At 55.4% G+C, this 16,335-nt stretch overlaps 1 protein-coding gene across 1 annotated transcript; it reads right to left on the bottom strand.

Moving 5' to 3' along the window:
• Positions 1-4,373: 4,373 nt before the first annotated feature.
• Positions 4,374-11,419, bottom strand: LOC105514271 (putative uncharacterized protein encoded by LINC00336). The gene is given in 4 exon segments (XM_011945527.1): positions 4,374-4,630; positions 9,919-9,987; positions 9,990-10,359; positions 11,345-11,419. Coding segments are annotated over 4 exon segments (771 nt in total).
• Between the last annotated feature and the right edge of the window lie 4,916 nt (positions 11,420-16,335).

Below are 16,335 nucleotides of genomic sequence, written 5' to 3'. Positions count from 1 at the left end.
GGGAAGACAGATACTGTCTGGCTGCTGGGAGTGTTCTTGAGGACAGAACAAACCCAAGAAGGACAGAGGTATGTGCAGTCCTTGACAGCCCCCTGCCCTCAGGGTTCAGTTCCCTCCCCGCTTCTCCCTGTTCGCTCCCTGCCAAGCTTCCTGGGGCTCTCACATCTTCTTCTCCCAAGTCTCCACCTCCTGCCCCCCAAACCCCGTGCCTCCCCCCTACACCTCCTTCCCTGTTTCATCAAACTCCTGCCCCCTCTACCTCCAACTAATCTACCCCAACCCCCCGTCCTCCCCCATCTTTGCCTTCCAGAATTCCAGGAAGTTTCAACTGGAGGTTTTAATCTGAAAACTCCTCCTGTTCTTAAGCAGTTGGTCCTAGGGTGGCTGCTACAGGATCTGAGTTAGGGACCTTATCAGGATTGAGGCCCCAGCTCCGAAGCCCCAATCACGAATTTCGGGGTGCTCCTCCATGTTCCACTTTTTCCGTTCCCTTGTTGGGAGCAAGGACAGTCCAAGGAGCTCTGACACAGCCCTGGCGGGAGCCCAGGCACACCCCTTGCCAGACCAGGGTGCCATTTCCCTGATGATGAGCCGAGCGGGATGTAAGGCGGGGAGGGGGCTGGGACCATCTGCCTTGCCGCCCCACGCCTTCTCTGTGGCCGTACCCAGGGGCTTCTCACAGCTGTCACGGCAGCATCCTCAAAGCTGGGCATGGGGGGTATGGGGACCTACACCCGCAAGAGCAAGAAGGCCTGGGGTGGAGAGGTGAAGTCAGTCCCGCCCATAGCAAGCCAGGAGATGTCGGGCAACCTGCCTGAGGAGAGGAAGGAGCCAGCAGGGGACACCACCGTGAAAACAGGGGCCTCAGACAGGTGAGGGGCTGGAACTGGGGGGACACCCAGGTGGGCAAGGCCTGGGACAGAGGTACTGGGAAGAGGCCTGGACATGAGATGGGGGAAGGGCATGGACTTAAGATGGGGGACCCATTCTGGGGAGGGTCTGGGGAGGGAGGCCCTGGATGGGTAAGGGCCTGGGACAGGGCACCTGGTGGGGAAGGACAGGGAGATATGGATGTAGCCAACGGACAGAAGCATCCGGTTGGGAGGGGGCTGGAGATGGGGGTTTGGGTTGGGGAGGAGGCAGAGATGGGGTCCTCCCACAAGTGAGGGGTTGTGGATGGGGGATACCAGACATAAAAGGGGACGGGCTAGGGAGTAGAAAGGGAATGTACCAGGGCCCGGAGTGCGGGGGGTCCTGTTGCTCCCAGCTCCTTCTGCAGGCCTGGCAGCCATCCCCTGTGAGGACAGGGACCCACCTCTCTCTCTGTTCCCCACCCCCTCATCACCCTACTTTCGAGAGTGATAATCCCCCTGTATGAGGAGAACCCCAGATGGCAGAGCAGGGGGTTGATTGGAGAGGAAGGCTGGAGAGGGCCGGCGACCTGTGGGTGAGCCTTGGGGGAGGTTTAGGGGATCTCTGCCACACCGCTGAGCCCCACCTGCCTCCCTCACCTGACTGTGCTTTGGGATTAGGAGCCACTTTATCCAGATCCTGAAGTTGAAGGAATAATACCTCCAGAGAGTCACGGGGTCCTGTGAGGTCAGCCCTGAGGCCTCCACCAGGGAGAAGGAGTATCTGCTTGAAGGTAAGTGTGGTGGCCACAGGCATAGGGGAAGCGCCGGATATGGACCCTCTTCTTGTAGAACATCTCAGGGGTGCGGGCCTGGCAGGACACGGGACACATTTTGAGGGACTGCTGGAGTCAGACCGCCTGGGTTCAAATGCCAGTTCTAACATGCTGAGCTGTGTGATGGGCGCCAGCTTATTCCACCTCTCTGCGTCTGTTTCCTCGTCTTTAAAGTGGGAATATAATAGTACCTATCCTTGAAGGAAGTGCAAGGATGAACTGAGATACTCTGTAAAACACCCAGAACGGTGTGTGGCACACAGTAGGCATTTGCTAAAGAAAACATGGCAACCCCACCCACAACTCGGCCCCCCGACCGTGTGCCTGCCCTCTGAGGCCTGGAGCATCCCACTTGCGGCCGGCCTGTCAGGACCACCACCCCATTCACAGGAGACCTCGTGTTGGCCTCTTCCAAGGTGGAGGCTACTCCCTGGAACCACTTCCACAGCTGGTACAAGGAGCTTCAAAACTCGGCCATGGCCAAGGTCTGTGGGTGATGGGGGCATGAGGCATGGGTTGGGGCCTTTCCCACATCAGGCTGGGCCCCAGACTATGTGGCCTGGGACTGGAAGTGCTCCTTTCTTAACCTTTTGGGACATGTTCCCTCCTGCTTCCTGTCTTGCCTAGGGGTGGGGTAGGGCTGCAGGCCTGGGGTCCTGGGCTCCCTCACCTGCTCAGAGACCGGCTGGACTCCTCTCCAAAAAGGTTTGCCAAGTGAGGAGAAAAGCGAGGAAGAGAAAATGAAGGAAGAGGATAGCTCATTCAAGCTCTGTGTCCCAGGCATTGTTGCCCTCCAGTCACCACTGCACAAGACTTTCAGATCCACAGACACAGTGCATAAGGGCTTCGCCCCTCCCCTCCCACGTCGCCCCAGGCCCAGGAAGCCTCACTTTGGCCGGTGGCTCAGGGGTGCAATACCAGCAGGTACCACCAGATGGTACCAGAGGACCTAAGATGACCACCTGAGCCCGGGGAGCAGCGTGTGGCTGGGCTCGAGGCCACACTAGGTGTAGCTAGGGTCTTCCTCAGGGTTTGAGGGGGTGGTACTACTCAAGCAGCACCCTTTCCCCCAGCCCAGAGGTTTCTAATGCCTTCAGTGGCTGCCTCCATCCCTGGTTTTCCCATCATGCACTGCTGTGACAGAGCCCCAGAGGGTCCTCTCTCCCAGTAGGGCCCCAGGCAGCCCAGACGTGGACAGCAGTTGGGTTAGTGGTGATAGCATACATAATATGATGAAAATCGTGGTTCACATTTACATAGCCATTAATGGGGCAGACCCTCTTTAAGCACTTTTCATAAAATACTGCATTACGACTCTGAGGTAGGTCCTATTGCCACCTCCAGTTCACAGTGAGAACTTGTCCTATGTCACACAGCTAGTGATGGGCAGAGCTGGAACTTGACTGCAGGCAGTTTGGGTTCCAGATCCAGGCTCTTGAGTCAGTTGGTGGTGGGGGCAGATACCCGCTCCTCACATGCTGTCCCCAGCGGGTGAAGACGCAGGCTCTCATGCTGCCGCTGCCGGAGGAGGCCCTCAAAGTGAGCTTCCTGGGGAAGGCAGGGCGAAGGAGCGGTGGTGCCTGGCTGACTGCACTCCTGGAATAAGAAAGGGTTGTGACTGAGGGTGAGCTGGAATCACACAGAGCTGGGATGAGGCTCAGGGGGCGGTTGCACTTCCGCGTCCTTGGGTTCCCAGCAGGCTGCTCCACTCTACTTCTGCCTGTCCTCTGCCATCTCCCTGTCCCCTGCCATCTCTCTGACTCTCAGGTTTCCTGGAGTCGGAGTTGAAGAAGCTTCTGGGAATGCAGCAAGAGTCTTGCCTCTGGAAGCTAGGCAGCCAAGAGGGCTGAGAGCTGCTACCCGGCCAGTGATCACCCTGGTGGAGGCAGGCATTGTGGATGGCCAGGTACGCTTGGCCTGTGCCAGACCACCAGCCCCTGCCTGGAGAAGGTGGGGTTGGAGGCTTACCATCCCCTCTGCACCCTGGGCCCTGGCGCCAGCCCCACTGCCTGGGTAGGGTAGGCATAATGCCTTCTTGGTGGTAGTATTTCTGAATTCAGGACCCTGGCCCCCCGAGTGAGTGCACGCAGCATGCACATAAACACACACACACACACACTCTCTCTCTCTCTCTCTCTCCTCCATCAGTCTCTCTGTTTCTCACTTGACTCACAGTCACAATGTCCATTTTTTTGGTCTCAACTTTGCTATTCATTTGCTGTGTGGCCTTGGGCAAGTCCCTTCCTCTTTCTGAGCCTCAGTTTCCTCATCTGTAACATGAGTGAATTTGTCTAAACAGGCTGTGAGGCTTTCCTGTGCATCTGTAATTCACATGATGCTGCTGTTTTTCTAATCTCTTTCCCATTCTTGTCCACTCCAAACACACATAGGCTCAGGGGAGTGACCCCACTGGGTCAGACGGAGTACCATCCTGCTGCTCCCTGTCCTTGACATCGGCCTTTAAAGGTTAGACCTGTCTCAGCTTCTCTGAGTGCATGTTGATGGATCTGTTGAAAATGTGTCGATGACCTTTTTGGTTAATTTCCATCCATTCATCATCTCATTCTTTTATTCAGTGGACATTTGCCCTGACAGTCTGTGTAGCTTACAAAAGGAAAGGGCATGGGGTTTGGAGGCCAGAGGTTTTAGTCTGGCATTAGCTTGCTATGTTGAGGCCTCAGTTTCTTTACCCATGAAGGGGGACTGTTGCAAGGACCTCCTGAGATGATGCGTGTGCAGCTGTAAGCTGCAAAGGCACTCCCTTGTGGGGGCTTAGCACAGTGCGATTCACTTTGGAGCAGTGCCTATCAGAAAGACATGCCACCTGGGGCTGGGTGTGGTGGCTCACATCTATAATCCCAGTGCTTTGGGAGGCCGAGGTGGGCGGATTGCTTGAGCTCAGGAGTTTGAGAAAAGCCTGGGCAATATGGCAAAACCTTGTCTCTACAAAAAATACAAAAATTAACCAGGCATGGTGGCATGCACATGTGGTCCCAGCTACTTGGGAGACTGAGGTGGGAGGATCACTTGAGCCCAGGCAGTTGAGGCTGCAGTGAGCTATGAGAATGCCACTGCACTCCAGCCTGGGCAACAGAGCAAGACCCTATCTCAAACAAAAAGAAAAGCCTGCCTGCTGGGCATTGAGGGGCATCCTTCTGATTGCCCCAAGCCCGCCTGCATGCCCATGTCACAGGAAGCCCCTGTGTCACCTCATCCACAGCCACATAGGCTGTCAGCACGTGGCAGAGCCCCTCACTTTGTCTTTTCACATGGAAGGGTTTGAATCTTGGGATCTGCCCTCACTGGTCCCTCCCCCTTCTTCCCATCCCCTCCCCAGCCAGCCTGCCCTGTCCCAGGAGTCACAGTCCTGGGGTTGCCTGAGTAATGCTGAGAGGCCTGAGTAATGCTGAGAGGCCTGGGTCATTTCTGGGTGGTGGCAAGTAAGGGCTCAGCCCAGTCCTCACTTTGGGGACAGTTGCCTTAAGAATATCTGTCTCCAGTGTTTCAAAGGTCCTGTCCTCATCACCATTCCTATCTCCCCTTACTGCCCTCAGGGACACTGTGCTGAGCAGGAAGGAGGCTGCCCCCCCAGCCTTTGGGGAATGCTGGGCACCTAGGGAGGGGCATGGAGGCAGCAGCGGCGCCACCTTGGGCTTGATGGGAGAGCGCAGACCCCCCTTGGGGTGGGGTCCAGAGGTGAGGGAGGGGAGGGACTGGCTGCGGTGCTGACTCCTGGGGCTTCCAAGGAACCCCCCAAGTTGGAGGGAGAAGGGATTCTCCATTGTGTGGCAGGGAGGTGGCTCAGGGTTGATGGAGCTGTGCCTGCTGAGGGGAAGTGGGAGAAAGGTGTCCTCGGGTGCTTGTCTCTTGGGGGCAGGGGAAAGGTTATGGGGTACAGAGAAGACTGAGGCATCTTCCTTCACCCATTTCTGTCCCCCAGTGCCTGCTTCTTGAGGAGGATGAGATGGGAAACTGGCCTCCTTACTGAAGCCGGTGCTGGCCCCGAGTCTGCCCTGCCCAGATCCCCGGAGCTAGTACCTGGGGGTATCTCTCTTCTTAGGGTACATCTACGGAGCCCCTGTGGCCAGCGGGTCTTGAGACAGCGTCCATGTGTCTGTAGGACGGGTCTGCCCCAAATTCTATCCCACCCAGCCAACTCGGGCCTGTGACGTTATTAATAAAAATCTACGGCCGGGCGCAGTGGCTCAAGCCTGTAATCCCAGCACTTTGGGAGGCCGAGACGGGCGGATCACGAGGTCAGGAGATCGAGACCATCCTGGCTAACACGGTGAAACCCCGTCTCTACTAAAAAATACAAAAAACTAGCCAGGCGAGGTGGTGGGCGCCTGTAGTCCCAGCTACCCGGGAGGCTGAGGCAGGAGAATGGCGTGAACCTGGGAGGCGGAGCTTGTAGTGAGCTGAGGTCAGGCCACTGCACTCCAGCCCGGGCGACAGAGCGAGACTCCGTCTCAAAAAAAAAATAAAAATAAAAATAAAAATCTACTTTGACTTTGGCCTCATTGTTAGCTGTCTTGGGACCCCGCCCCTCAATCTTCAACCCTGGAGCAAGCCCAGTCTATCTGAGGCCTTGATCTAGTCCCCAGTCTATGCCCAGGGGGCTGCTAGGGCTGCCCTGCTGCAGAGTGGAGGGGCTGCAGCAGGGCATCTGAGCCGAGAGGGCAGGAGGTCTGGCTGGCCTGACCTGGGGCTGGTGAAGGACCCAGGGCCCAGAGTGCCAGGGGACCCTGCCATCCACAAGCCCTGCCCCTGTTAGGAGGGGTGCCCCTGACTTCCCTCCCTCCCTAAGTTCCCAGGCCGTGCCGTAGCCTCCTAGGGAGGATCCGGGAATTCTCTCGCAGGAAGTTCCTGCCCAGCCAGCCCAAGGACAAAGCCAGGAAAGAGGCCCTGGGACAGGGGATCTGCCTCGGGAGGGCCGGCCTGGGTAGGCCAGGGGTCCCTGGTGCCAGTGTTGCCTAATCTCAAAAGTAAGGGTGGGCTTGGGGTGGGGTGCCTAATGACAGGCCCTTACAAGCTGGGGACGGAGACGGACACACCTGGCTTCCCAGAGATGAGATGGGCAGCAGGGCCAGGCCTAGTTTGGACACCAGGAGGTGCTGTTCACCAGACGGTCCTGCTGGCTTCCCTGTGGGGTCCCCGTTCCTTCCTCTCTGCCTGGGTCCAGGCTCTGAGGCCCTTCAGCAGATGTATGAGAAAAAGAGCTCACTGTCCCCAACTCTTTTCAACATGACTGCTCTCCATGGAAGCTTGTCTCATGGTCCCCATGGATCCCCACTGTGTCTAGCCTGAGGCCTGTTGCAGAGCTGAAGTTCAATATCAGAACATCATGGCCATTCTTAGTAATCGCTGTGATTAATAACAACAGCTGTTGGTTGGATGGCCGGCCCTGTGGCCACAGACTTAGCGTGGGGAGGCAGAAACTGGAGCAGCCTGGTCCCCTGCCCTGACCCAGGCCAGCCTAGTGAAGGTGGGAGTCCCTGCTTCTGTCCCCCAGCCTGCAGGGCGTGGGTGGAGCCTGGAGAGGGCTGAGGGCTTTCTCCTGGGCTTCCTGGCCAGATCCCATGGAGTCCTTGACTCAGACCCTGAGCTGGGGCTGGGTGGAAGGGCCCATCTGGACTGTCCCCCTGAGTCAGCCAGGAGGCGGCCTTGTGACCAGATGACTCACCTGTGCCCTAATTGCCCTGTTAATCATTTCCTCCCAGAGTGTTCTCTGTTGGGAAGCGTGGGGCCTTGCAGGGCTTCCCTGGGAGCACCTGGATGCGGGAGGGAGGGGCGGAGGGGGGCAGAAACCTTGGTTCGGGGTGTGGGACCCTGGGCTGGTCACCGTTCCTCTCTGTTCCTCATTTTCCCTGTCTGTCCAGTGAGGCCCATGGCACCTTCTCGTCCGCTCCTGGGATTCCTCTGAACTGCGGGGGTCTGTGAGGCTGGGAAGTGTGGTGTGGTTTGCTGGTGCTGTCTCTGGAGCAGGCGGGGGTCTGTGCTGGAACAGGCCTGAGGGCCTCTTCCCAACCACACAGCAGCCTGGGCTGGTTTCTGTGGAAGGGCTTGGCTTGACATTTCTGAGTGGTGAAGGCAGAGGTGACCCAAGGACCTGCTGTGGGGGAAGGGCCCGTGGGTGAGTGTGCAGGGCTGGGCTCCGGTCAAGGCCACAATGGTGAGAGCCCAAGCGTTCCTGAAAGGTCTCAGAGAACACTGCAGGGGCAGGCCTGTGGGCTGGGCCCAAGGACTGGGGAGCATTGCAGCATTGCCTTCTCCCCCTGGCATAGAGACATCTGGGGACGCTTCCACGGACCCTCCTGCACCAGCACACTCACTCGGCCGAAGGGCCAGCGGGACTGAAGCCCAGCCCATCGCACTCACTCGCCGGGCCCTGGGACGGGTAGCATTCCCCTGGTGGGTGCCTTTCCTAACTTGCTCAAAATGGGCAATGGGCTGGCAGTGGCCCTGATTGGGTCCATGAGGTTTGGAGCGTTGCAAAGGGACTTGCCAAGTCTCTGTCACTCTCCTGGTCTCTCTCTGTTGGTAAGTGTGTCTCTGTGTGTGTGTTTCTGTCTCTGTCACTGTCTCCCCATGTCTCCCCGTGTCTCTGTCTCTCTCACTGTATCTCAGGTGGGATGAAGGCAAAAGCAGAGGCACCCAGGTCCATTCTCAGAGAGTTTAGGGACTCAGGGGTGGCTGAAAGGAACGCAGTGGGTTGGATCGTTTAGGAGCTGGGGGTCAGGGTGGGTGACCCCAGGAAAATGTGGGCAGGTCCAAAGGTGGGCCTGCCCACCTCAGGAGACTGTATGATCCCCCTCCTGTGGCCCCCTGGCCAAGACCTCCCAGGGAGATGGTGCCTCAGGCCCTGTCTGGGGTCACTGGGTGTCAGCCTTGCCTATACTAGGGTGAAGTGAGGGCAAAATCAGATATTTTGTCCCCCTTCTCAACTAGGAGATGAGTTGGAAAGCAGAGAGGCAGAGGGAGAGAGACTCAGCTGGGTTGAAACCCGGCTCCCACTACAGCAAGCTCATATGACAGCGGACAAGTCTCATCTCTCTCTGAATCTCAATCTCCACATCTATGCAATGGGTGAATCATAGGCTTCTCATGTGAGCTGAATGAAGAGCTGCTTGGCTCATAGAAGATTCTCAAAGAATCCATGGGGCCGGGCACAGTGGCTTACGCCTGCAATCCAGCACTTTGGGGGGCCATGGCAGGTGGATCACCTGAGGTCAGGAGTTCAAGACCCGCCTGGTCAAAATGATGAAACCCCATCTCTACTAAAAATACAAATAAATTAACTGGGCATGGTGGTGGGCGCCTGTAATCCCAGCTACTGGGGAGGCTGAGGCAGGAGAATCACTTGAACCTGGGAGGCGGAGGTTGCAGTGAGCCGAGATGGTGCCATTACACTCCAACCTGGGCAACAAAAGTCAAACTCCATCTTAAAAAAAAGAATCCATGGAACAATTTTTATGAAGCATCTACTACATGCTAGTCCTGTTCCAGGCAATGGGGAATAGAGCAGTGAACAAGACATACACAACCTCCACTTTGGGGGGCTTACATTATCGCTAGTGAGACAAACAATAAACAGATATGCCAGGGTGACAGGTGCTATGAAGAAAGCTGAGACTGGATAGTGGGGGGGCTATCACAGAGGGATGGGGAGGCCTTGCTAAGGAGGTCATGTGCTGGAAGCCAGGGAGGGAGCCTTCCGGGGGAAGGGCAGCCACAGGCACAGCAAGTGCGTCGCCCTGAGGCGGGAGCAGGCCTGGTGGGTTTGAGGAAAGGGATTCGTGCAGCTGGAAGGGCATAAGTGGGAGGGAGTGGAACAGGAGGTGAGGTCAGAAAGGATCTGTGGAGATGATGTGCTTTGCTGATCGGGGTTTAGAGGTTTGTTTCTTTCTCTTTTTCTCTGTCGCTTGGGCTGGAGTGCAGTGGCGCGATGACAGCTCACTGCAGCCTCCACTCCTGGGCTCAAGCGATCCTCCCGCCTCAGCGAGGACCGCAGGCGCGCGCCACCGTACCAGGCTTGGGATTCTCGGATCCAGTGTGGAGAGATGTGATGTGGTTTGCATTTTTAAAGCTCCCTGGGCTGCCGAGGAGGGAAGGCTGTAGGGGGCGGGGCCTGAAACAGGGAGGCAGGTTCCCAGGCTGCCGCAGACGTGGGGCGGGGTCGTCTGGCTGTGACTTACTACAGAGGTTGTGAGGGAGAACCAGGGGGTACTTACCACTAGGGGGAGCGCCTTGGCCAACACCTCTGCTCAGTGGGGAGCCAGGCCCCGCCCCAGGTGGTACCTCCCCCTTGCCCCACATGAGGGACTTGCGGGGGACTTTGTCTTCATCATCCGCATGGTGGAGCGGGGTGGCCTGGGACCTGGAGTCCAGGAAGAGTCGAAGGCCTGTGGGCGCCCGAGGTCACGCGTGGGCGCCTGCCGGGGGAGGGCGGAACCAGGAGGTTGGCACCGCAGTGCCTGTGTGCACCGAAGGGCAGCAAACAAGTCTGGGCCAAGACTGCCCGGCCACCCCAGGCTCCAGCGGAGCGTGCGTACTTGGGCAGGCGCGGGCCTCTGAGAACTGCCGAACCGTGCCACATTTCCGTTCCTTCTGGCCTCGCCCTCAGCGGTCGACCGGCGGCGGAGCGCGGGGCCTCTTGTGCTGAAGAAAGCTCCCTGGCCTCCAGAAAGTCAGTCAGTGGTGGGAGGGCCGGAACAGACCCGCGCAGTTAACCAGATGATGATGTTGCTGTAGTATAGCTTGGAGAGTGCAGAGAAGGAAGCAAGCAATGCCAGCAGGGAGGAATCCAGAAGGCTTCCAGGAGAAGTCACCATTTGTGATTTGGGTTTGCATCAGGAGGAGGAAGTTGACAGGTGAAATAATGAGAGGGTATGCCTGCCAGGCAAACAGTCTGTGATTGGAAAGTGTCCAGTCTGCACCATGACCCCACTTTCCACCTTCCTGACCAAGTAGGAACCATTTGGACTCCTCTACCGCCCTGGGCCTCCTTGTTTAGTCCACTATTTTATTTTATTTTATTGAGATGGAGTCCCTCTCTGTGGCCCAGGCTGAAGTGCAGTGGCGCGATCCCGGCTTACTGCAACCTCTGCCTCTGGGTTCAAGCGATTCTCCTCTCTCAGCCTCCCGAGTAGCTGGGATTACAGGCGCCCACCACCATGCCTGGCTAATTTTTTTTTTTTTTTTTTTTGAGAGTTGCCAGGCTGGAGTGCAGTGGCGCTTTTTCGGTTCACTGCAACCTCTGCCTCCCAGGTTCAAGCAATTCTCCTGCCTCAGCCTCCTGAGTAGCTGGGACTACAGGCACGCACCACCACACCCGGTTAATTTTTTGTATTTTTTTTTAGTAGAAACGGGATTTCACTGTGTTAGCACGCCTGGCTAATTTTTGTATTTTTAGTAGAGATGGAGTTTCACCATGTTGGCCAGGCTGGTCTCGAATGCCTGACCTCAGGTGATCCGCCCTCCTTGGCCTCCCACAGTGCTGGGATTACAGGCCTGAGCCACTGCACCCAGCCCACCCATTTATGTTTAGCTCATTTTCTCTCCACCATCTATCCCACTCAACACCCCCACTCTCACTGCCTTTGCTGGAGCCCTAAATCACCGCCCTAGCCTTCCATCCTCTCACTGCATCTGCCCCACCACTGCCAGGGTGCTGTTGGCTCTCTTCTTGTCTCCTCCTCTATAACCCATACCCATCCTGTACAGCTCAGCCATGGCACCTGCTCCAGCCCTGGTTTCGTCACAGCTCCCTGGTTTTAGGGCTAACAGGATTCACTGCACGTGTTTACTTGCTCTCCCCACGGGAGGCAAACACAGCATAAAGGCAAGACCTGGGGGTACGGGCGGGGGTTTCGGGGGAGCTTTGTTTCCATTGTCTGCAGTGTCCAGCATGGTATCAGGTTCAATATATGGCACTAGACTGAATGAGGAGAGGGTGGCTTGCAAAAGGAGGCTTAAAAATAAGGGTGAGTGAGAGCTGGAGAAGCAGGCAGGGGCTGGATTATATAGGGCCTTACAAGCCAACTTAAGCAGCTTGGTGTTCATCCTCAGGGCAATGGGAGCCAGGGCTGGAGACCTGGGAGAGTGGCCTGGTAAGATGTACAGTGATGGGGCAGGAGCTAATGTGGAGGCCTTCACAATGGTCGCAGTGAGAGAGAAGTGAACCTGAGCTGGGACAGTGGCAGGTGGAGTGGACCGGAAAACAGAGGAGAAGTGGTTCTCAACTGGGGGCAATTTTACCCCTGCCCTGAAACATTTAGCACCACCTGGAGGTGATAGTGATGTCACAACTCGGGGAGTGCTACTGGCATCGAGTGGGCAGAGACCAGAGACGCTGCTAAATGTCCTACAATGCACGGGACAGCCCCCATGACAAGGAATGATCTGGCCTGAAGTGTCAGCAGCGCTGAGGGTGAGAAACCCTGCCCTAGAGGAAAACCCAGAGAATTGCCTCCAGGATGGAGGGAAATGGAGCACATCTCAGCCTGAACTCTCGGAGCCACGCTGAGGCCTGCCTCTTCTGTATTTTAGCCGTGTAACAACCCTGAGCAAGTCACTCAACCTCTTTGCACATCGGTTTCCTCATTTTTTTTTTTTTAGATGGAATTTCGCTCTTGTCACCCAGGCTGGAGTGCAATGGTGTGATCTTGGCTCACTGCAACCTCTGCCTCCCAGGTTCAAGTGATTCTCCTGCCTCAGCCTCTCAAGTAGCTGGGATTACAGGCATGCACTGCCACATCCAGCTAGTTTTGTATTTTTAGTAGAGATGGGGTTTCTCCATCTAACTCCCAACCTCAGGTGATCTTCCTGCCTCAGCCTCCCAAAGTGCTGGGATTACAGGTGTGAGCCACTGCGCCCAGCCGGTTTCCTCACCTTTATTTTTTTATTATTTATTAATTTTTTTTTTAGATGGAGTTTCGCCATTGTTGCCCAGGCTGGAGTGTAATGGTGCAATCTCAGCTCACTGCAACCTCTGCCTCCTGGGTTCAAGAGATTCTCCTGCCTCAGCCTCCTGAGTAGCTGGGACTACAGGCATGCGCCACCATGCCCGGCTAATTTTGTATTTGTTTTTAGTAGAAATGGGGTTTCTCCATGTTGGTCAGGCTGGTTTTGAACTTCCAACTTCAGGTGATCCGCCCGCCTCGGCCTTCCAAAGTGCTCGGATTATAGGCATGAGCCACTGCACCAGGCTTTCCTCATCTTTAATAAAGGTATTGGGAGGATTAAGTGGTTGAATGCATATTCAGTGCCTAGGAAAAAGACTGACACATAGTAAGCACTATGTCCCTGAACTACCGTGATTTTAAAGCATCAGGCCTCTGTCCAGACTCCTGCACTGACTCCACATTGCCCCAGTCCTTCAAGGGCTGATAAAGCCCCTGGCATCTGGCTCTCCCTACGTCTACGACCCCATCTCCTCTTGCTCTCCTTCTTGTTCTACGTGCTCTGTCCACCCTGGGAATTTTTTTTTTTTTTTGAGATGGAGTCTCACTTGCTCTGTTGCCCAGGCTGGAGTGCAGTGGCAGGATCTCGGCTACTGGGTTCCGCCTCCACCTCCTGGGTTCAAACAATTCTCCTGCTTCAGCCTCCCAAGTAGCTGGGACTACAGGCATATGCCACCATGCTTGGCTAATTTTTGTATTGTTAGTGGAGCTGGGATTTCACCATATCAGCAAGGCTGGTCTCGAACTCCTAACCTCAGATGATCCACCTGCCTCAGCCTCCCAAAATGCTAGAATTACAGGTGTGAGCCACTGTGCCCAGTCACACCCTGGGTTCTTTGCTGTTCCTTGCCCACACCCAGCTTACCCTGCCTCAGGGCCTTTGCCTTTGCTGTTCCCTCTGCCTTGGAGATGTTGCCTCTGGGAGTCTATGTGATTCACTACCTCACCTCCTGAGGCTTCTGCTCAGCTATCACTTTCTAAGGGGGTATCTCTAAACCACACAATGTTAAAAAAAAAAAAAGGCACTGGGTGCCGCGGTTCACACTTGCAATCAGTCCCAGCACTTTGGGAGGCCAAGGTGGGTGGATCACTTGAGCCCAGGAAATTGAGAACAGCCTGGGCAACAAGGTGATTTTTTAATTTTTCAACAGCTAATTTTTGTATTTTTAGTAGAGACAGCATTTCACCATGTTGGCCAGGCTGGTCTCCATGCTGGCCAGACTGGTCTTGAACTCCTGGCTTCAAGTGATCTGCCCACCTTCGCCCCACAAAGTGCTGGGATTACAGCGTGAGCCACCATGCCCAGCCTATCTTGCCCTGCTTTATCTTTTCTGAGGTCACTTTCATCATCTAACATATTATATATTTAAGTGAAATGTAAGTTTCATGAAGGCAGGCATTGTTGCCTGTTTTGTTCGCTGCTGTGAGCCCAGCTGCCTAGCATATATAAAGTATTCCTTAAACAGAGCCAGGCATGGTAGCTCACTCATGTAGTCCCAGCTATTTGGGAGGCTGAGACCAGAGGATCACTTGAGCAAGACCAGCCTAGGCAACATACCAAGACCCTGTCTCAAACAAAAATCAAACATAAAATATTCCTTAAATAGTGCTTGAATGAATGGAGTGAGTGAAAAACTCTACTAGGAGTCAGAGAGGTAGGAAGGGAATGGAGAGAAGATAGGATGGTGGAAAGGAGTACAGGGGCTGCGTGGATCCTGAGAGAGGCTGGGGTCCTGGCCTGGCCTGGGGCACGGAGCCTCAATCGTCTGCTGTCCCCAGGCCCTTCCACCCAGGTCTGCTGTGCTTACCAGCTCCTAGACATGGCTCTTCCAGCCCAGGCAGATGGCCAGGCCTGAACAGAGTGTCCTTTCCCCTCTGATAAGCTGCCTCCTTTCATGGGCACAAAGGGCAGGATGTGTCCTGCTGCTCAGGAAGTGCCCAAGGGTCTGGGCGGGCCCCTGGAGTGGGCAAGGGGCTGGGCATTTGCCACCTTGGCAGCTACCCTGTGTGGAGGCAAGGCAGAGAGGAGCAAGGAGCAAGGGGCAGGGGTCAGGGCAGATCCCAACCCCTGCCCAACATGCCCCACTTCTCATTCAGTAAACAAAGCTCTATTTACTTTTTTTTTTTTTTTTTAAGACAGAATTTCACTCTTATTGCCTAGGCTGGAGTGCAATGGAGTGATCTTGGCTGACTGCAACCTCTGCCTCCTGGGTTCAAGCGATTCTCCTGCCTCAGCCTCCCGAGTAGCTGGGATTACAGGCACCACCATGCCCAGCTGATTTTGCATTTTTAGTAGAGATGGGTTTTCTCCATGTTGGTCAGGCTGGTCTCGAACTCCCAACCTCAGGTGATCCGCCTGCCTTGGCCTCCAAAAGTGCTGGGATTACAGGTGTGAGCCACCACACCCAGCCAACAAATCTCTATTGAGAGGCTGTTGGGAGTATAGCTGTGAACAGTCCCGGCCCTGGCCGGGTTTCTATGATTGGCTGCAGCTTAGTTTCTTTTGAACCTGAGAGCCCAGGTGTAGGTTTCCAGCCCCCTCACCCCAACAGGCCTTTTTTTTTTTTTTTTGATACAGGGTCTCACTCTGTTGCCCAGGCTGGAGTACAGTGGCACAATCTCGGCTCACTGCAGCCTCAAACTCCTGGGCTCAAGCAATCCTCCCGCCTCAGCCTCCCAACTGGCTGGGACTACAGGCATGCATCACCACACCTGTCTACTTTTTTGTAGAGATGGGGTTTCACCACGTTGCCCAGGCTGGTCTCGAACTTTTGGGATCAAGTGATCCACCTGCCTTAGCCTCCCAAAGTGCTGTGACTACAGGTGTAAGCCACTGCACTGAGCAAATGTTTTTTTTTGTTTGTTTGTTTTCTTTTTCTTTCTTTCTTTCTTTTTTTTTTTTTAAGACAGTCTTGCTCTGTCGCCCAGGCTGGAGTGCAGTGTTATGATCTTGGCTCACTGCAACCTCCACCTCCTGAGTTCAAGTGATTCTCCTGCCTCAGCCTCCCGAGTAGCTACAGGCACATACCACCAGCAAATTTTGTAAAATGCTTTTTGTGGAGATGGGGTCTTGCTGTGTTGCCCAAGCTCACAAGCCTGCTTCTTGCTCAGCACACACTACTGACTTGGCCCCTCCCTCCAGGAGACCTTTGCTGTCTGTGGCCTTCACTGTCACTGATAGGCAGGGTGGGCCAGGCTCCGTGCTCTCTGGCCCTGTCTTTGAATCTGCACCATGGATGCTAGCCTAGGTTCTATTGGTGTGCTCCAGGGCCTGTAACCTCTGAGGTCCCAGTTAGCACAGAGAGACCATTTCTGAGATGTCATCTGTGATGGTTTCAAACGTGGCGCCAACATTCTTTGGCACTCTTTCCACTGGGAGATAGTATCTATATCCCTCTCCCTGATTCTAGAAGGCTATGACTGCTTCTCTTAGTAAAGTTGGGTGGATAAGTAATAAAAGGCCATGCAGTTTTCATCTGCTTTTCTCAGGACACTTGCTCTGGGGTAAGCCAGCCCCATGTAAGAAGTCCGACTGCCCTGAGACTGTTGTGAAGCTGGAGAGGCCAGGTGGAGTCGCTCTGATCTACAGCACCCCCAGCTGAGCTCTCAGCTAACAGCCAACACCAGCTGCCAGCCATGGGAGGGAGCTGTCTTACACCGTGAGTCCAACTGAGTCTTTCAGATGAC

This window comes from Colobus angolensis, unplaced genomic scaffold (genome assembly GCF_000951035.1).
Source record: "Colobus angolensis palliatus isolate OR3802 unplaced genomic scaffold, Cang.pa_1.0 Scaffold24, whole genome shotgun sequence".
Lineage (NCBI taxonomy): Eukaryota > Metazoa > Chordata > Mammalia > Primates > Cercopithecidae > Colobus > Colobus angolensis.
This window is presented reverse-complemented; position numbering and strand designations above follow the sequence as displayed.